We start from the raw sequence: 22,308 nt of genomic DNA on the forward strand, positions 1-22,308 counted from the left end.
AGCCACACACAAATATGTTAGAGTATTAGACTTATGATTTTACTATTGCGTACCATTTATTGATTAGTAACAGGGAGTCTTAAAAATATGACAGTTTTCTATGTACAATCGGTTGTATCTCATAGTGTGCAATCAAAACAATCTATTAATTATATTATATATATTCACAAAAATAGAACAAGCAAATAAGTAAGGTTATAATAAAGTGAAAATGTAGTCATGAGATTCATTTAAATTTCACACCAAATATGGATTTGATTTAATTTAATTTTGTCCTTTATCCCAAGTAAATGCAAATTTCCAAATATAGTCTACCTAATTTGTTTGAGCCTTTGAGGACCCTATTCCCTAATCCCTAACCCAACCATTATGGCTTAGTAGTTGGACTTAAGTCTTAACCATGATCAACAACACTGTTTAGTGGTTTTCTAATACAAGTAATACGAGTAATAAAATACTGGATTGTGTAAATGGGTACAGTTGAACTTTATTAAATACCACTGCTCTTAAAGTCAGTGAAATAAATATGAATATGATATTGATTTTATTTTTTTTTATTTATTTGAATTATTAAACTTGTAGTAGTATGAGATTTTTTAATAAGTGAGGTTGAATTGATGAAGAAAGAGGGTGTGTGCTGGGAGAAGAAAGAGAGAGAAGACCAAAAGAGCAATGAAATGCAAGCACATCGAATCAAGATTACTACTTGTTCAACTTCCAATTCAATCTGGGAATTCCTTAATTACTTCAGTTATCTTCAATAATCTCACTAGTATCACTCATTTGCTGCTATAGCATCCGTTACTCGTTTCAATCAAATTCATACGTTTTTCCACTTCTAATTACTACCCACTTTCTGGAATTCTGCAATGGACTTTGAAATCCAGGAGAAGGAGATTCAATTCTATAACAGTAGTAACAATGGAGTTTCGATTTGATTTGAATTGAATTGATAGAAGAAGAAGGTGAATGAGTGTGAGAGGATCTTATTTAGGGTTTACAAGAAATGGAATCGAGAATGGATCAGTACGAGATCATGGAGCAGATTGGTCGCGGTGCTTTCGGAGCCGCCATTCTTGTCAATCATAAATCAGAGAAGAAGAAGTATGCATTTCTCTCTCTTTTTTTTGTTCAGATTATTTCTTTGTTGGTTGTTCAATTGCTTAATTTCTGGGTTTCTGCAGATATGTTTTGAAGAAGATTAGACTAGCTCGCCAAACTGAGCGATGTCGTCGATCCGCTCATCAAGAGGTTAATTTCATTAATACTATACTATTATTATTACTATTATTATTATGTTTAATTAATATCAATGGTTTTAATCTTTCTAATTTGGTAAATTGTAGATGTCACTAATTGCACGAATTCAACATCCTTACATCGTTGAATTCAAAGAAGCTTGGGTTGAAAAGGTTGGTTAAGATTTGTAGGATTTGTCATTGTTTTTAATTTTTGGATTTGATGAATGCAATGTTGATTAAAATGGATTTGATTGATGCAGGGATGCTATGTTTGCATTGTCACGGGTTATTGCGAAGGCGGAGACATGTGAGTATATATAGATTGCAACTAATTTTATAAAGTTAGGATTTTTTTGTGTCGTTGATGATTGAATCTGTTTCAGGGCTGAGTTGATGAAAAAGGCTAATGGTACTTATTTTCCTGAAGAGGTATAATGGATATCTAATGTCTAATCCACTATTTCAGATTTCAATTTGGAATTCAAGAACTAATTTGATTGAAATTTGTTATCTTTGTTTAGAAACTTCTCAAGTGGTTCACACAATTGCTATTGGCTGTTGAATATCTTCATTCAAATTATGTCCTTCATCGAGACCTTAAAGTATGTGACTCTGCTCCATTACTGGATTTGTTTTTGTGTAACTTGGTTTCGAGTTCCCTTGCTGTTCATTGCCATGTTTTCCTGCTTATCCTTTGTATAACAAATTTTGCAGTGTTCAAATATATTTCTGACAAAGGACCAGGAGGTTCGTCTTGGTAGGTGCTTAATTACTGCTACTGAATCAAAAAAATTCAATGTGCTTGGGTTTGTACTTGTTATTTACAGTATATAACTGTTGGCGAAATCATCTTATGGTAAATGCAGGTGATTTTGGGCTTGCTAAAACTCTCAAGGCAGATGATTTAGCTTCATCTGTAAGTAGTGCTGGACCTTAAACACTCACCATTCTAAAAGTCTGTTCTGCACTGATCAATGATTCTTGTTTTGCTGTCTATTGCTTTCCTTGCTGTGTTCTCCACTTCTCCTTTACAATTTTGTCACGGAGGGGAGGAGACAGTTTTCCTTTCATTTTTTTTACTGAAACATCAAGGGGGAGAGGACAGAAAGAAGTGTGGCCTTTGCTCTTTACCATGCATTTCTGGACCTCTTTTGCTGTTGCCACAATAAGTGGATGTGACACTGATATTCATCCTATTTGTGCTTTAGGTGGTTGGAACTCCGAATTACATGTGTCCTGAACTTCTGGCAGACATACCTTATGGCTTTAAATCTGATATTTGGTCCTTAGGTATGTTTTTATTGGGCTGTTAGTATGTGGACTTCTAGCTGCATAAAAATATGGTTTAATTTATGTTATCTTGATTAGGCTGCTGTATGTACGAGATGGCAGCTCATCGACCGGCATTTAAAGCTTTTGTGAGTATTTCTTGTACCTTAATGTGTCACATGTTCTGCTAAGACGTTTCATATTAGCTCTCCTTTTCTGTTTCGTACTTAAAACACGACATTAAACCACTTTATTATAGGATATGGCAGGATTAATTAGCAAGATAAATCGGTCTTCTATGGGTCCCTTGCCTTCTTGTTACTCTCCTTCAATGTAAGTTTTTGCTATTATGTTTGTATGATTATTGGATTCTGTTGATTTAATCAGAAGTTTGTTGCACCTGTTAGGCTGTTAATAATATTGTTGGCACGTTAATGCTTTGTCCTCTTCATAAGCTATTTCATCCCATCCCTGCAAGGTATATGAGAGCTTTAGAACCACCAAGTTTGATGAGAATTAGCTAATTTAAATTGTTTTGCTTGTGTGTGTTATCGTTTAGGAATATGTATTGCATGCTCAAAGTTCCAGTGGGTTTGTAACCATTGACAAGACAAAACTACTGCTATTTCACCAGTAGCATGGCTGTTTGAATTGACAAGACAAAAAATTGACCGAGCACTTGTTTGAATGAGAGGAAATACAGAGAAAGGGTGGGAGGGTAACAAGTTCCCTTGTTTGGATAAGAGGTTAGAGGAGGGAGGGAGTTGAGTAAAAACCATCCTTTCAAAATTGGAGAGATTTGGAGGAAAAATGGAGCTCCACCTTCCTCCTCCCATTCGTTCCCCTTCCCTTATCTTATATTTTGCTATCCAAACAATGTGTAAATATTCTCAGCTGTCAAAATGTGATATGTGCTTTGTACTTCAGGCATATATTGGGAATCTATGTATTACATCCAAATTTGCCTAAAAACCCATTCTACATACCCTGCCTTTTCTGTGCTTATCTCAAGCTTTGTATCTTATTCACTTGTCAACCCCAATGGATTGTTTCATTTTAACCGATAATCACTTGTTTTCACTTTCACTCTCCTTACTATTATTCTTGTGTAATGCATTAAGAGAAAGGGCACCTCAGGAATTGCCATTATAATTTAGTTAGAACTGTTAGAGGGTACTTGAACAATTAGAGAAGGGAATCAGTTAGTCAATATATAGAAGACATTAGTAAGAAAGGAATCTTGAAATAAATTGTGTATGTTTTAAAAATTCTTGTATCAATTAATTGACTTCATCTTCTTCTTTCTTTGATTATCTGCCCAAACTTCCAGTCATTACATCCTGATCACTCATTTGGTGCCATAATGAACTATATATGTGTATAGTTAATTTCTAACTAACTATGAAAAAACTATTTAAGTAATAAGGCAAAGTCTTGGTGATGAATTTGCATTGTTTTATACACTCACATGGTCCTCACCAAACTTTTGAAAGATCTTAAAGAAATTTTGTCTGAGTTGATAATCTATTGGATTCGGGCTTTTTTTCCCTTCAAATAATCATAGTTGGTCATGTATTCATATAACGCATTATTTTTTCTACTGTAAAATTTCGCCATACTATCTTCATATCTTATATGTGGATCTTTGTATTGTACTTGCAGGAAGACTCTGATCAAGGGAATGCTACGCAAAAATCCTGAACACCGCCCAAGTGTATGGATTTTTTTTTTCTTTTTTTATATCATATACGTAGTAAAAAAAATTGTATTTAGCAGCAAGGGGCTTCTTTCTTATTTCTTTTTAATAATTCACTTGATTTTACACAGGCATCTGAGATTCTGAAGAACCCTTACTTACAGCCTTATGTCAACCAATACAGATCCTCCAATTTTCCATCTCCTGGAAAACTTCGTGAAGCAAGGAAACCCATGATTGAGAGCCAAAACAGTAGCAGTTCTTGCAGTGATAAAGATAGTTCTGTATCAACTGAGAAGAACCTTCCAGTCATGGTATACAGTGAGAATAAGGCTACTGAGACAGATATTGCATCTGATGATGATGTAGAATATGAGAATCCAGCTCAAAGTGATGCAGAGCAATGTGTTGCTGAACGTGTGGTCAGTGTGCATGAACAAGACAAGAAATCTTCTTATACTGAGCCAAAATCCAGCAGTGAGATAAAGCAACCAAAGATCATAAAAAATATACTTATGACCCTCAGGGAAGGTAAAACTAGAGAGAACAGCTCTCCTATGCGAAGCAACAGAGGAAGAACTGTGCAAAGAACTAACATTGAAGCATCACCTAAAGTCTCCAAGCCCACTATTGTTCCTCCTACTGTCAAACCTGCTGATTTTAATTCGGTTGTGCCAGCAAGGACCAGTCCAGATTCTACGAAAAGAGTTCATGCATCATCTCTGAGACATCAGGTCCAAAATGATAATATTGTCTTGTATAATAAAAATTACCCCAAAATGTTTTTGAACTATTGACTAAATATGATTGATAACCCAAACTATACAACATATGAGAGTAAACTTAACTTCCGACAATGAAACTGAAAAAATCCTACATCTCACCTGAGAATGGAAAGTCCATAAAAAAGTTTACTTGCATCTCACATGAGAGATGAAGAGACAGGGAAGATGGCATACTTTTCTGTGGAATCTGCATTCTCAAATGAGATGTGGGTTTTTTAGTTCAATTACTGGAAATTAAACAGTATTTATTTTTGTTTAACCTATAGTTTTGCTTCATTATTTTGGCCAATAATTTAGGTCACTTAGAGCTCTCTCTCTCTCTCTCTGAAAGGGTGTACACGAGTACTTGTTTTGTTGCATAATTTGCTAATATTTGGTCGATATTGTTTTTGCAGTCGCCTGTAATTGAATCCTCACCTAAGACTAAGCCCAGACATGAAGTAGTTGCTTCTCCCGGATCCATCAAACAAGCTGCAGAAGAAGGAATTGCATCTAGGCCAAGGCAAAAAACTCCCCCTACCAATGTAGTTAGACGGTCTTCCTTTCCAGGGAGAATAAAGCAAGCAAGTCAGGAAATCCCAAATGCAGCAACTGATTCCATTAAGGCTGATACTGGTGAGATGGCTCAGGAATCTGAGAGCATTGGTTTGGTGAGCAAGACCCCATCAACTCATACTCCAGAGGTTACAAAGCATGAATCAGGAAGAGGGTCAAAGGTGCCTCGAAGAGTAACACGAGCTGATAGCAGCAATTCTGTCTCTTCCTCTGTGTCCATGCAAGCATTTGAACTCTCTGATGATGCGACAGCCCCCTTCCAGAGTTTATTGGAGCAGACTACCCATGATTATGAGGTAATAAGCCACTCTGAAGAGTCTGAACAGTGTGGCTCCCATAGGCCTAGCAGTGCTTCTGCAGCCATTTCGTACAGCAATGCAACACATCATCAGCCAACAGTGACTGAGGCTGAACAGTTTGAATTGCATCGTCCAAGCAGTGCTTTTGCATCTGTTATGCACCACAAGATGCCTGAAAATAGTTTTAGTAAGGCAGTGAACCATCCCCAACTGTATGATTCTCATCAGCCAAGCAATGCTTCTGCTTCCTATTTGTTCCCTGAGATACCTGAGAATAACTCTGGTAAGGGTATGTGTGATTATGGGATAGGAAAGCATGTTGAGTTAGACTTACGTCGGCCAAGCAATGCATCTTCGTCTCATATGTATCCTGAGATGTCAGACAATGTTGCTGGGAAATATCAACGACATGATGGTGAGGCTGAATTATGCTTTGTTGAGACATTTTCCTTTCCTTCTGGCACAGACAAGAATTTACCAAGAGATGCCTATGGACTTATGAAGCCTTCGTCATATGTAGCTGATGCCTCAGGCTCCGATGCAAACCCTGAGTATCAAAATATTGGTTCTGGTGATGTAGGTATTAAAGCTCATGCATCATTAAAACGTCCATGTCGGAGTTCTCAGGATATTTTGGATGTTGATTCTGGGCCTTCTGATAATGTGGGTAGTGAAGCTAATACATCATTACCAAACCCATATAGGAGTCCTGAAGAAATTTCAGTATATAAAGATTACTTTTCTCCCAGCAGGTCTGGTGGTAGATCTGATCCTATGCCCAACTCTAATCCCGTGTCTCCTTCACAAGGTGATGACAAATTCACAGTAAAGGAATTCTTGTCAACAGAGGGAAAAGATAAAGTTGCTTCAAATACAACTATATCTTCATCCAACCAAAATACATCACCTGAAAAAGCTCCTGCTCCCTGTATACCTCCTGATTTTGAGGATGTTGTACATGTCACTCGGCATATTAGTTTCCAGGGAGGAAGTGAGCAGCCGTTTATTGAAACTGTTGAAAGAAAGATGGATGTCGGCACACTCGTCAATGTTACGAGGGAAGAGAGAGATACGAGCAATGTGGCTGCTCCTGTTTCTTTGCAGCCCTCAAATTGCTCATGGACTGTAACTCCAAGATCAGATTCTCCAATAAGACTAGGTCTTTCTGAACCCACTGTGGCAAACTCAGATACTCCACAGCAATTGAAGTCCCAATCAGGTACAAAGGAAGGAGACTCTCCATTTAAGGAAGTCATGGATGTTAAGTCATTTAGACAGAGGGCGGAGGCTCTTGAAGGACTGCTTGAATTGTCAGCTGAATTATTGGAGCAAAGTAGACTAGATGAGCTTGCGGTTGTCTTAAAGCCTTTTGGCAAAGATAAGGTTTCCCCAAGGGAGACTGCCATCTGGTTGGCTCGAAGTCTTAAAGGCATGATGATTGAGGACTCCTCTCGTAATTCATGAATTAGTTTCACATTCATGCTGGTAAGTTACTGATACTGTGTATGCAGGACTCCAGCAACATTCTGTCCATAGTAATCATTCTTCACGGTCTTTCTTTTGTGTTTTTAGAAGAAAAGGAATCATGTTCCCCTTTTGTGGAATTTTTGAAGGAACCCAAATGTTTTCTTTGCTTATTTTTTCTACCATTCTTTGGATGCAGCATGTTATTGTACATAATGAATGATACGGATTAAATAAGGTTAAATTTTACTACTGTCAGCTGTACCAATATGCTGCACTGTATAGGACATATATGAACACCTGGATCATTCTTCCAGCCGTCCAAGAAACCATGTCATTTCTTTTAATCTTTGAGACTTGAAAAGACTAAAAAAAAAAAAAGTTGATGTTTCAAGTTTCACGAGATACTTAGTATGTTTTTAATGCAAGACCCGAAGATCTGTTCTCGGGTCAATTTGATTCCTTCTCTGTTTCATTGGAAATCAAATACTGTATGGATGTTCTTCGTAAGTATTATAAATTATGTAAATCTAGCTACTGAGATTGTTGCCTTCGTCGACCTTGCATTTGTTGCATGGCCTTGAGCTGTTGAGCCACCCGTCGTATTGCCATAACCCAACAAATACAGTACTAGAGTCGGAGTAGCTCTTTTCGAACAAAGAAGAAGTGTCAACGCATTGATAGTACTAAGTTAATGGCAAAGCATGAGGCCGCATGACACATACTATCTAACAGCAGTGGTATTGGTAGTGGCTGGTGGCAAATAGATTAGCCACATTGCGCGGAACAAGATATGACGAATCTTTTTATTACATCCTTGAACACTAACAGGAGAGATCTGATATCTGTCTCATGGGACCATTTTGTTAATTAAACCATAATTTTCATTCATAATATAATTTCCTAAAAAATGTGAGTGGTAGAATGTTTTATGTTGTGTTGAGCCTATGAGAAAACCCACATGTGAGTGGTGTGTTGTCCCACATTGAAGAGTGTAGAAAGTGTTGGAAAGTGTATCTCACATTGAAGAAACAAGAAAGTTGTGTCCACTTTATAAGGCTAAGGGGCTATTCCTCCTATTGACATATGGTTTTTGGGATGGAACCTCCTTTGGACTTATAAAGTGAACTCTCCTTCTTGGTTTACGAGTGCGGTCCAGACCCGTATTTAACATGGTATCCGAGTCAGGAAGTTGTAGAGTATGATTATTGTTAATATCTTCACTCTTACGAGTGCAGTCAGACCCGTATTTAACAATCAATTATGGAAAAAAAGTTTAAATACTAATTTTCAATTAATTTTCCTACAGATGACATAATAATTTGAATTTTAAATGAGAAAAAAAATTTCAAAAAAAAAAAAATTTAATCAGGAATTTTCTGAAATATTGATCACTGTATTTTATCATAACAAACTTCATTTTATTGGAATTTTTTCTTCCTCACCAGTTCTATCTCATTCTTTTTTCTTTCCAACATTAATTTTTAAGATTAGTTCTTGGAACAAGGCACCAATATGTGATCCATATTTAAGATTATTGCTCTTGTTAAAAAAATAAATCTATTTAAATTGGTTAATAAATGGCCAATTCATTTGAAAGATCATCTAACATTTAAGTATAGCAAAATTTAATCCAATTAGGGTGATTAATTATAACTCTTGATTTAAGGATTAGTATCACTTCTTATTTTCACATCACTTCTTATTTCACTCAAATAATGACATGTAAGAAAACCCAATAACAAAACATTAAATCAATTTAAAGTAAAGTAAAATTGACTCAATCTAAAACATGCATGCACAACTAATTTATTCGGGTCTACTTGAATTGGTAACTCGGTAGATATTGTAATAATCTCGTTAAATTAATGACACACTGTTTATAAAAAGAAAAGGAATCTAAATAACTTTCCATTTTGTAATAAAGAAAAAGAGAAGATAAGCAATAGAGAATTGGACATGTAAACTCGTATATGGTATGGCTTCTTGTATTTACATGTTTTGAATGCGCATGGCTCATATTTATAGTTGTAGATGGAGATCGGAAGAAATGGCTGAAAGATTCTAGAAATTCCTTCATCATTCTTGTATCCATGATGTTTTTTGAAAATTCACAAACTATACTTCTAGTTACTTCCAATACCAAGAATTCTCTAGATCATTTCAGTAACTTACGAGATACGAGTTAGTAGAAAAATTAGAGTATTAAAGCAATACCAACCATGCTACATGTATCCGCAAGCTTCTAAAACATGAACCAATGGCTTTGCAAATATTATTTGCACCCTAAGCCAATATTAAAAGAATGGAGAGCATATGTAATCCAAGAAAAGCAAAAAGGTATGTTGTTGGCATCACGACTTGTTTTTCTATTTGAACCCATTTTACACTCGTACATTTTCCACTCTCCAGAATCCCCCAATTACTTCCTCTCCAAAATTTCTCTGCAAAACCGCCTTCACTTTCTCCTCTCCAATGACAAACCAACCACGCCCGGCCACCGGTTTCCCGGCCCCACCCCAAAACGGCTACCCACCACCGCCACCACCACAATCCAACTACTATTACCCTAATTATAATCACAACGCGCCGCCAGCATACTACCCTGCTCAACCACGCGCCACCTTCTTCCGCCGCTTCTTCGCCGCACTCATCGCTCTTTTCATCATCTTCGGCGTCATTCTCCTCATCGTTTGGCTCGTCCTCCGCCCTCGCGTCCCGTCTTTCAGCGTCGATTCTCTGACCCTCACCTCCCTCAACACCTCCACCTCTCCTTCCCAAATCTCCGGCACTTGGTCCCTCCACTTCTCCGTCGCTAACCCTAACCACAAACTCCATGTCTATTACGACGAAATCGAGGCTCGTTTGTTCTACCGAAACTCGTTGCTTTCGCAGAATCAACTCCCGCCGTTCGATCAGGGTACCAAGAGTATAACTACCATGGATGCTCAGCTTGTTGCTTCTTCTGCTTACCTTAAATCGGATTTGGTGAACCAATTGAAGGATGATCGTTCAAGAGGTAGCGTCAAATTCGATGTTCAAATGTTGGCGGTGGTGAGGTTTAAGGCTGGGGATTGGAGAGCTCGAAGACGCTTTCTTAGGGTTTACTGTGATGATTTATCGGTTGCATTTTCATCGAATTCTACCAAGGGGAATTTATCCGGTGGGCCCAGACGCTGTTCTGTTGGAATCTGATACTTGCTCTTCTTCATCTTCTTCTTTCAGGTGATTGATTAATCTTTGCTGTTAATTGGCTGTATATGAATCATGAAAGTAATGAAACAGAGTTGTTGTATGACACTAAAATCATAGGCATTTTGATTGTTCTAGCTTTTTGTTATTTTATTTTTGTTTGAAGTGTTTGATCGCTGTTTCTGTAGATAGAGGTGGTAGTTGGTAACTAATTATGTAAATTTTTACTACCTCAGGTTCTAATATTTGATGTCTCACAAATAATAGCGCTTTGTTGCGACTTGCGAGTAATAAGAATCGGAGGTAGTAAATGAAATGTATATTATTATTATTATTATGCCCTAATGTCGTGCTCAATTAAGTTACTGATTTAAGAAGATGATCGAGTTGTTACACTTATCCTCCTGTGTTGGAAAAATAAGAAAGAAATAAAGTGCTTTGTAAAGTGAAAGGCTTTGTATCTTTGTTTATCTTTTAATGTTAATAAGTTAATTATTGTAATTTGCAAATGAAAATGGCGCCTCCATTTAGTTGAGTCATTATCAACTTCTCTATCAAAGTTTTGTGATGCTGCCACTTCATTATGGAGCATTACAGTTGCCTTTTTTGTTTGGTTATGGTGGAGTACAGGGATTTCTATCGAGGTTATACAATTACAAGCACTTATAAATACTACTCGTAGTAGAATACTATAATTAAGAAAATAATGGAATGATTAGTAATTGGCAGCTTAATTTGTGCAGGGATTATACTATGCTTTTTTTTCTCATAAACAAGTGCAAGTGCTTATAATTTTCTTCCATTATAATTATAGTGTGTGGTTTGTCATTATATGCTTTTGAGTTTGGATTATGTTGTTTGGAGAAAGTTTTGTTTCTTATGGAGTGTTAGCTTTTTCGAGATGAACTCTCATTTTAATGTTGGTATTTGGAAAGTAGGCCAGATAAATTATACTTGCATTAGAGATTAATGGTAGAATGATATACATACAAAGACAATACTAAGAACAGGGTTGATATGGAAGGGGCACTGGGGTCGTATAGATTCTCCATGCTCCTCATCTTTGTGGCTCTATAGAGAACATACCATGCCGTAGGATTAATGTGGCCTTCAAAAATTGATATTAGTGAATGAGGGTAGAGGAAATTAGGAACTTGCTTGTAAATGTGATGTATTCTCAAAGTCTTAGAAGAAAACAGAGAAATTAGATTGTATATGCCTAGGGAACTTATATCGATTACACTTTGTATGGAATAAGTTGTCTAAATGAGTTTCATGTGAGTACATAGCACAATTAGCTGGTGTTGCTAATCATGGGTAAGTTCTAAGTTGGTAGCTTTTTTTATGGGGGAAGGGGGGAGGAGGTTGGGGCTATTATATCATAATCAAAAAATATATGAGTAATTCCTAAAAATCTAAATAAAGATATTACTGTAAAATATAACTCTTAAATATCCACTTATAACAGGAACAATAAAGAAGTACAAACTAAAGTTTTAAGCCTTGCAACGGTGCAACCATTATACTTATAGATTATGTGGATTGTGGTTGATGTGCTCCCCTTAATCTTATTGAGACTAATTGATAATTTTTAAATCCTAAGTGTAGGAGGGCTTAATTCGTCATAGAGAATGTAGTTGCACTAAACCTGGTATACAGATACAGGTCAAGATAATGTTATCAATGGATTAGAAAATTCCAACAAAATTTTGGGTGAAGAAATAATGCCCCCTGCTGTCCTGCATCATTGCATGCTCTATCTTCTGTACAAAAAGAACCAGAGTATAAGGGTTTTGTTAAGGTTTTTCTGTTTTTCTATATTTGGCAAACATATATTTAAGTGAAATTTCCATTTGGATTTCTGAAATTAATCTGAGCTATTCTGTTCTGCATATATCTTCCACTGTAACATACAAATACCATATTTGAGGAATTTATGTTTGCTAAGATTACATGCGTGTCCTTTGGTGCTAACCTTCTATGAGATTCAGTTTTCCTAACCTGCAAGTCTGCAACAAAGACTTGTTCTTTGGCATCTCAAACTAAACACGCTTTTGAAAAGAATCAAAGAATATTGCATATTGGTAACTTGGCATCTGGTTTAGCCTTTCACCCCTAATTATATACTTTGTGACCCTTTGTTAATTATTTCAATTCCGATTTCCTCACCACACCTGCCCATATCCATCATATTAACCTCTTACCTTCCGTTTCATAGAGCCTTTGCAACATCACGTTGCTGTTGTATACCTTTATTGTTTCATCAAATTCACTTAATAAAGGGTTAAATAGCTCTTCATAGAGAGTAGATAAAAAATGGGATCAGAATTCTCCACTGCAGCAATTGACGAAAAAATTAGAGAACTTAATAAACAACTTTCTACTACCAAGGCTGAGGCCGCGTCTACAAAGGCCAGTTTGGAAGCCTCCAAAACGGAGGTAGAGAAGCTCAAAGCACAAATTGCAGCTCGTGAAAAGGTTCGACAGGACATGGAAATGAAATTAGGGAAGGCAATAGATCTTGAGAAACAACTTTCTTCTACCAAGGCTGAGGCGTTATCTGCCAAAGCTAGTTTTGAAGCTTCACAGAAGGAGGTCTTAGACCTAAAAGAGCAGTTTCTAGCTCGTAAAAAGGTTCAGGAGGATACTGAGACGATATTGCGTGAAGCGTGTGACCAACTTTCTTCAATGGAGTCTGAACTGCAAACTAACAAGGATGAGTTGGAGTCGTCTAAAAAAGATGTACAAGAGCTCCAAGAGCGAGTTTCTACTTGTATTAAAGAAATACAAAGCATGGAAGTGGAATTGGAAAAGGCGCGAGATCAACTTTCTTTGACTACTGTTGAGTTACAATCCACCACGATACAGTTAGATCTTTCAGAGGAAACAGCCATGGAGCTTGAGGAACAACTTTCCGCTTTCAAGAAGGAAAGTGAAGACCTGCAAACAAGATACCAAACTGTTGAGGATCATTTCAATGCTGTCAGATCCGAGTTAGAATCCGCTAAGATTGAGCTCGAGTCCTCGAACAAAAAAATGAAAGAGCTTGAGAATGAGCTTTCCTCGTATGTGAAGGAGAAGGAAGATAAGGTTATAGAACTAGGAAAGATGCAAAATGAACATTCATCCATTATGTTTGAATTAGACTCTACTAAAAGTCAATTAATATCTTCAAAAGATAAGGTAATACAACTTGAGGAGCTGAAAATGGTGCAAGATCAACTCTGTTTGGCCGTTGATGAGTTACAATCTGCAAAACTCGTGTTGGAGTCCTCTAAACAAAAGGCGAAGGAGCTAAAGGATCAATATAGTGTTTGCAAGATGGAATTACAAAACAAGGAAGCAAAAAGGCAAAGGTTGTCAGATTATCTTTGTTCCATTGATTCTGAAGTCAAGTTAACTGATCCAAAGTCTGATGGAGTAGAAATTTCTATGTTACCGACTGAGATAGACATCAGTCTCGGCTATTCTGAACCCATGCAACAAAGCGAAGGTGAACATGGCAATTCATGCAGTATAAGAAATGACCATGAAGATGTTGAAGAAAGCTTTGAAGACGAGAAGGGTTTAAGAACTGATCATGAAGATGTCGAAGATAACTTTGAGGACAAGAAAGTTATAAGAAATGACTATGAAGAAGTTGAAGATGAGGACGAGAAGGGTATAAGAAATGAACATGAAGATGTTGAAGAAAACTTTGAAGACAAGAAGGGTGTTGAAACAAGTGGAAATGAGTAATTATTGTTCAAGAAATATACCCTTTAAATTAACCTACTCTGTAATCATGTACTTCGTATACAACAATGATCCCAAGGATAGTGGATATGTTAATAAAAACTTGTGTATATATTATATAATCCCTCAATGCATGTAAACTTGAGCTTAACAGCAAATTAGAGTATACATACATCCTAATTCGCAACCTTGGGCTTAAGTATACAAGACTAGTTACACAACTAATGTAATTATGCAAGCCCATTTAACTTAAAACTAAGGCTGATATGTACAGCCTATGAATAACCCAACACTTTGAATTGTATTCCTCTTTCATATCACTTGAATCCATAAATGTTACTCATAATTCACTCATTCCAGCTTCATTGTCAAGGTTTAAGAACGATGTTGATAGTTTAACCATACGGGCCACACCCCCACCGCCCCCTGCCCCCGTCCCCTCTTCCCCCACACCTCTGAATTTGCCTTTGTGCTTTGCTACTTCACATCTTTCGTTTAGAGACACACCGACAACTGTTGTTCTATGTAACACATGAATTAGTGAATATTTCATATTTAGATTATAAGTTGTTTATTCATACAAAGTATAATGGACTTACTTGCTGCTATTATTAAACAAATGTAATAGCATACTCCGTAATAAGTGTATGCAATTCATCTGGTTTATGCTTCAATGATTGTAATTGTACTCCTTCCTTGTAATTTTATATTCCTAGACTAGATAGGTTGAAAAGAAGGTTACTGAGTAAGTTGATTTTGTATTTTTGTAAGTACCATATAAAGTTTGTCTTGTTATGTGAGTCATTTCGCACATGAATGTAATAGCCCCGGCCAGGCAGCTTTTACGATATCAATAAAGAGCTTTTTGTTAAGGCCCTTACTTCTAAGCTTTTCCTTAATCATCTTTGCTTAATCATCTAATTTAAGCACTATACTTTTCAGTGCACAAACAAAAAGGGTTGCGGCAGTAACACCATTAGTAAAGTAATGGTTGCGCTCTTTTCTTTTATTTAATGTAACAATTGTTTCCTTAATGTGTGAACGATCTCAAGTTCCAATACATTATAAATTATTGTCATATGACATTATTGAACAAATCCTTATAATACTCCCTCCGTCCTCAAATGATAGTCCCTTATGGCCTATTTTTAGTCCCTAATTGATAGTCCCATTTGCTTTTTTCAAGTATCATTAATATCAATTTTTTTTATCAAAATTCCATCCAATTGCAACAATATTTGTGCAAATTTAACTTTCCCATATAAATTTTGTTTTTCAATGTACTTTTATTACTTTCTCTCTCTACTATTTTACATGCCAATGTAAATTTATCTTTTCAATGTAATTTTACTACTTTTATTTAAGTTTCTTAATTCCCGTGATTTTTGCCCATAAGGGACTATTATTTGGGGACGGAGGGAGTAGCATTAAACCATAAACAGTGATTATCAAATGCCAGTAATAAAATTTCATTCCGGATTACTGCCTCTATTACGAGTATTAGTAAAGATTAATTGGAATGTTGATGAAATTTCTGTTTTTTTACTCGTGCTTAATTTGACTTGTTAAATGGTGACCAATGATAACATTTATTGCTCACATGAGTCATTAGTCATCAATACTACTCCGTACTAAAAAACGACTGCTCAAGTACTCAGTATTCCGCTTTAAGTTAAAATTAATTATTTGTATTTAAGGACAACGTATATGATACTCCGTATATAGGTGTCAAGCTGAAAAATATACTCGTATACCGCATAAAGACTAACATACTCTCTCCCATCATATTCTCGTTTGGCCTTTCTTCGGTTGAAATTCGAATAATTTTCCATTATTCTGTTGAATTTTAAAATGAAGAAAAGGAAATCTTTATTTGCTGCTTCTCTTTTTTTGTTAGAAAATGGCAACTTTATTTATTTATTTATTTGAAATAGAGAATGGCACTTGTTTGAGCCGACATAAAGCACAAGTGCACAATATGCCACCACCGCCTACAACCCATTGCAGGCACCATAAATAATTATGTTATGTCCTACGGCCTACGGAGTTTAAGCAAAGCACACCTTTATGTTTAACAACCTTGTCTAAATAATTAAATAGGCAATTACGCATGATTGTGAATACAGTCATATCCGTAGAATTTGTTATATACATACAGGTGTACCGTACATCCGGATATACCATACAGGGTCTCGTCATCCTGAGAAATAAAAAAAAAAAAAAAATTCGTAGTATATTCATCCTTCCACTAAAACACTCAGCGAATGGAACCAAATTAGAAGCCGCGGCCCACAGATAATGTAAAAAGGTCGGTGTATACATGTTGATATAGTGTCAACAAAAAATCAATTAATAGAATGGACTAATGTCGTTTATAATAATAATAATAATAATAATGGTGATAATGATATGACTCGCATCCACTTGGTTAAGTATTAGTCCAAATGCCTAGACGGGTAGACGTAGAAATTAAAGGAGGAAAATATAAAGTCCGATGGTGATAAGATGATCCGTTGCATCCCCACATGCCCAACGTAACATTTTCCGCCACTATACTCACATGGCCTAGTGACATCTACGCACTACACTCCATTTTATCTTCACTCACTATTTCGATATACTATGAATATGATACTATGTACCAAATACTCTTATTCTTTGGCTAATTACCATGTACTCGTAGATGTACTGGCGTCAAAATTTAAGGATACTTATCTAGCTATCACACTCTTTAAATGCGTCAGAAAAATCAATTGTTGTTATAAATAAGTTTAATAATCAATATTGTTAGCTTTGTATGGTACACTGTTAACATTATTGTTGTATATGAACGAACTTTTAACAATATCATGATACTAAATTTTTTTCCTTTATTTCTTTTTTATATATATAGCTTGGTACTCCTTTCATTTTGTAATATTTGCTTTGTTGATACATGTATTCATTGTAAATTAATTCATTACTTCTTACAATTACTTGATATGTACAGTAGCATACTACATACATGTTTTATACAAGTCGTCCTTAAAACTAAGGGTCTGTTCATATTCACTTAATTTCAGTTCAGTTCAGTTCAGCTCCTAATTTTCCTCTCTCATAAAATATTTATTTCAACTGATCAATTCAATTCAGTTCAGTTCAGCTATAATCAGTTCAGTTCAGCTCTAATCAGTTCAGTTCATCTCAATTCAGTAAATGCAGACGCTAAAAGTTTCCTATAAGAAAACACTTTCAACTGAAGTATCTTTATTCACTAATTAATACAAAATATGATTTATCACCTCAAAAATCTACCTGAAATCAATTCATTATTGTCCATTCTACATGGTTCCTCATTGTGATCATAGGAGAAACTAATATATTATCCATTTGAGTAGCTTGTTAATGGAGCAATGGTGGCAATAAACCATGAAAAGGGGGATTAAAGTAGTTTTTTATTTGCTATTGAAAAAGAAAGTGCTTGTTTAAAAGAAACTTTGTAACATAAAGATATATTTTGCCAAAATAATTGTTTATATGTGTTAAATATAGTTAAGATGTGAGATTAAAGTAGTAAACTTACTTTAAGCCCCTTGCTTATCCCCACACAACAATATCAAAAAAATAAACGAGTTTCACCTAACGCGTCAAGACACTCCTACATACACTCCTTTTGCAAAAATACTCCTCCACAAAACAAACTCTCACCCTCCCACCCACCCACCCCACTCTCAATTAACCTCATTCTCTCTCTCTTTTTCAGTCTCTTACTATATATCTTCATCCTCCTTTTCTTCTCTTTCAATTCTCCTCTATTAATCCAAATATACAACAAATAAAGAGATCGAACATGACATCAAAAGACTGCGGGCACGACGATGACGATCGGAAAGGAGCATTCCATCGTCTAATAGGAGGCATATTAACCTTCATAGTCCTAGTCCTGTTAGTGGTGTTCATAATATGGCTAGTCCTACGCCCCACCAAACCAAGGTTTGTACTCCAAGATGCAACCGTCTACGCCTTCAACGTCACCGCACCAAATCTTCTAACAGCTACCTTCCAAGTAACCCTCTCCTCGCGCAACCCGAACGAGCGCATCGGGGTCTACTACGAGCGCTTAGATGTACACGCATCCTACCGCAACCAACAGATCACTCTACCAACAAGGATGCCGTACACTTACCAAGGTCATAAAGATATCACTATTTGGTCCCCCTTTCTTTACGGCAACAATGTTCCCATTGCTCCTTACTTAGGTGTGTTGTTGCAACAAGATCAGAACGCTGGTTTGGTCATCATGAACATCAAGGTTAATGGTCGTGTTAAGTGGAAGGTTGGCACTTGGGTTTCCGGAAGATATCATTTGAACGCTAATTGTCCTGCTTACATCTCTTTTGGTAACAATAATAAAGGTAACGCCTTTAATAATCTTGGCTCTCCTGCTGTTAAGTTTCAGCTTTCTAGTAGCTGTCATGTTGATGTCGCTATTTAAATTCACACCCCAACCGGGTCGGGCCACACCACCCTCAACTGTACCACGATTATTGTTAGCTAGCCAGCTACTACCAGTATACTCTTCCATCATAGTACTACTTCGTGTTAATTAATTAAATTAGCTTTGTGTAATTTTTACTCTTTCATACGATTTATCTTTTTTTTTTTTTTTGGAAATAATTGTGGCTTGGTAATTAAAGCTAGCTAAGAAGCACAATTTTAAGTAATTTGTAAATGTTATTATTGATGATCAGATCATTATTAATTAGTTCATTACTCAAATTATTATACTCTCAATTATACATACATAGCTAATAATGCATGTTGTTTTGTAATAAAGTTGTGAAGGGAAAAAGGAAAGGCGTATGGGACTATGATACTTTGGGTTTTGATTGGATAGGGCTGTGCATGTGAGCCGCTCATTCATTTCTATTGTCATAGTGATTTCTCTTTTGGCTTTATAGCATTGTCACACTTTTCTTCTTTTATTTCCAAATGAAAAGGCCAAGAAAGCAGCCATAAAATAAAAGAAACAAGATTAGTTATCAGTGTAGAGTTTATAGGGGTTGAAAATGAGTTATTTCCTTAATTAGTGCACAATTGCACAGTAATAATAAGGCTTCATTAATAAGTTTCATGTTACTTCTTGTTATATTAGGCCACCCCCGTGTTATATGAGCTAGCTACTACATATAATCAGTGATCGATCAATGTCTATTATTACATTTATAGTAATATTCAATTTAGATCAATTTGATTTATCATGAACGCATTATATTGAATTATTGCATTGCCTTTTGGTAAAGTAACAATTACGTACTATAGTAGTATACGGAGTACAAATACTATAGAACGTATGTAACAAAATAAGGGGTTTTTTTTTTTTTTTTTTTTTGACGGAACAAAATAAGTTATTTATTAATAAATTGATTCTTTGAACATTTCCATCATATCATTTATTTTCAGAGGAGTTAAATATTTGCCTTTTGTAAATATCCACATACCCATTCCCACCTTAGAAACAAAAAAAAATTCTGATGAATTTTGGAGTACAATGACAATTGACATTTATGGCCTGATCCACATAATTATTACGAGTACTCCATAAGAAAAGTACTCCGTAACTTGTAACGTCCATCTCCTTCTATGTTTCTTTAATTTAATTAAATGAAATTGTAGAGTTTAAACTTAAATCATCCTTCAGAATAGTGTAATACTTGCAGCTAGTTTTATACTTGATGCATGAAATTAAAAATAAATAAATAATAAATTTATAACAGATTAACAGTATAAGTAGCCAAAATTTGAAATGGCTCATTACTCCGCCAACTTACCTTGACTTGTTATAGTGAGTGTCGGCAATTTGTGGAGAGAGAAAGATTAGTAAATGTATCCTTAAATAATAAAGTAATGAATAATAATGATTAGGTGAAGCTTCCTTGCAGTAACAAATACGAGTAGTATCGGAGTGGCAACATGTATGTATGAATTGGTCCTATCATTAATATTGTCTTTGTGAATCATTGCATGTGCTTCCCATTTCTATATATCATCAACACCGATCCCTAATTAACCTTTTTTTTTTTTCTTATTATTATTTTTAACTAATTAATTAACAGCCCAATTAAATTGCTAAGCTAATTTTCATATCATGCATGGTAGCGAGGTACAACTCCTCCAATTCAAATGAAAACAACGTGGTAATTAGATCCGTATCCGTGGGATCGTGTTCCTTTCTCTCTTGACATTTATAACGCCCTCTGCGTCTACAACCTTTCTAGATGCTCCCATGTAGCTCTTATTCTATTTACGGAGTACATTAATTATTTCATACATTGTTATACTATGATTCACTATTTAATGCCATGTTAATTTATGAAAAGAAAGGAACTAAATTGAACATATATAAATAGCATGTAGGACTGATCGAATGAATTACGTGTAATTAAATTTTGTCAACATTATTACCACTGTGTCTCACTATTCACTAATAATCTACATATTATTTAAGCCACTAGGTGCAATTAACAAGTCGTATATTTGAATAGATGTTCAATTGTTCATAGTGACTTGGCGTAAGAAATAATTATACATGATGTATGTTCGAATTAAACTCTTGATTATATATGCCGATAAGCATATGCCTAAAATATATTGTTTTGACTCAAATTCACAATTTTGATAGATGATCTATACTGCTTAGTGACACTTACATCAATTAAGAAGAATAAGGGAATTAGTTAAGCGTACAATTTTGAGTGTAATAAATAATATATATACTTTATATATGTTAATTAATACGGAGTAATAATTAAGTTAGATATGAATCATATGATGATAACTTAGCTTATTGATTATCAGTCATGAAAGTATTATGCTAAGTGCTAATAATGTCAAATAAACTTGATTGATTCATTGAGAATGTTGATTTAAGATATATAGTAGGCTAGACAACCATAATGTTAGGTAGTGTGTAACTTCATCCCACATGGATGACAATAAAATTGACACAACAATTAGAAGTTGGGTGTGCCAAATTCAGATTTAAAGAGTACTAGTCAAGCAAACGCATCTTAATATAGTAAAATAAAATTGGTAAAAACAAAAGTGATCACAATTGTAATTTCCACACATCTATTATCGTGGGAGAAAGAGAGAATGTTAAATTCCACGTACGTAGGGCCGCCGGGGTTTAAGGAAAACAAATAAAAAGAAGGATGTAACATGTAGTAGTGTCTAGTGTGGACTGTAGTAAGTATGTGAATGACTAAATGGTGAACGTGTGTGATGATAGATGGACGAAATTTTATGATGATTAGCTCTATATGTCGGAGTATATGCTAATAATAAATTAAATAGGAAGTAATAGTGATTCTATGTGGTAAGGCCGCAAGAGTGTTACCATGTGGCTGCACTTAAATCATTCAAGTTAGGTGAGTGCTCTCTTTTTCGTTGCAAATCCTTTCTACTTTTCCAATCGCCACTTGCCATCTTTTTGCACCAAGTTTATCAAACTAACATACACTTTTAACTCATTGCTAGTACATTTTTTAGGATAACGAGTAATAAATATTAGGAGACCATCCTTACAATACATATTGCTTATAGACATATAGTCATTGAATTAACCAATAACTAATTAGCTATTCATATCTTACTTATAATTAAGATGGGAATGTCAATTTATATTACCTTATTCTACTTAGCATAGTATGATGTAAATATCCTAATAAAAAGTGAGATTAGTATGATGTACTTAGCATAGCATATTCTACAAAAAGTGAGCTTCATTATGATCATGTAATTTTTTGCCTGTGCGATTAATGTAACACCATATAAGATCGATAAAGTGCGTGGAAGTTAAGAAAATGAATTTTGCTTATGCATATTCCTTGCATCATTGCTAATAATATAGCAATAGGCCAAATTCATTCGAAAGGCACCATGTTAAATACGACACATCTACATCATTAGAAAATGTAATTATTTGATTAAATATACACAAATAAGAAAAAAAAAAAAAAAAAAAAAGGCCTGGATTATATTATGATTAGATCTTTCTATTAATACTCCGTAATAAAATAGAGAGATAGGCT

General features: G+C 35.3%; 3 protein-coding genes across 4 annotated transcripts; all 3 read left to right on the top strand.

Annotated features, from left to right (window-relative positions):
* Positions 1-410: 410 nt before the first annotated feature.
* On the top strand, positions 411-7,567 carry LOC145616380 (serine/threonine-protein kinase Nek5-like). Its single transcript, XM_081671086.1, has 14 exons — positions 411-1,104; positions 1,185-1,251; positions 1,347-1,412; positions 1,502-1,548; positions 1,625-1,670; positions 1,763-1,843; positions 1,956-1,998; positions 2,108-2,157; positions 2,450-2,531; positions 2,610-2,659; positions 2,770-2,843; positions 4,173-4,224; positions 4,338-4,940; positions 5,387-7,567. Exons 1-14 carry the CDS (start codon positions 1,007-1,009, stop codon positions 7,307-7,309), a joined length of 3,282 nt encoding a protein of 1,093 aa, XP_081527212.1. The 5' UTR covers positions 411-1,006; the 3' UTR covers positions 7,310-7,567.
* A 1,815-nt stretch (positions 7,568-9,382) lies between these two features.
* On the top strand, positions 9,383-12,239 carry LOC145618033 (NDR1/HIN1-like protein 10). 2 transcript variants are annotated; one of them, XM_081672811.1, is made up of 2 exons: positions 9,383-10,534; positions 12,110-12,239. In XM_081672811.1, exon 1 carries the CDS (start codon positions 9,785-9,787, stop codon positions 10,502-10,504), a length of 720 nt encoding a protein of 239 aa, XP_081528937.1. In that variant the 5' UTR covers positions 9,383-9,784; the 3' UTR covers positions 10,505-10,534; positions 12,110-12,239. The 2 variants fall into 2 exon arrangements, with proteins under 2 accessions (XP_081528937.1, XP_081528936.1); XM_081672810.1 differs by lacking the exon at positions 12,110-12,239 and adding an exon at positions 10,738-10,952 and having other exon boundaries at positions 9,384-10,534.
* A 5,676-nt stretch (positions 12,240-17,915) lies between these two features.
* LOC145617382 (NDR1/HIN1-like protein 1) lies at positions 17,916-18,994 on the top strand. Its single transcript, XM_081672076.1, has one exon. The coding sequence runs from the start codon at positions 18,066-18,068 to the stop codon at positions 18,708-18,710; it is 645 nt and encodes a 214-aa protein (XP_081528202.1). The 5' UTR covers positions 17,916-18,065; the 3' UTR covers positions 18,711-18,994.
* Positions 18,995-22,308: the final 3,314 nt, after the last annotated feature.

The sequence above is a fragment of the Chenopodium album genome, chromosome 26 (assembly GCF_948465745.1).
Source record: "Chenopodium album chromosome 26, dcCheAlbu1.1, whole genome shotgun sequence".
NCBI lineage: Eukaryota > Viridiplantae > Streptophyta > Magnoliopsida > Caryophyllales > Amaranthaceae > Chenopodium > Chenopodium album.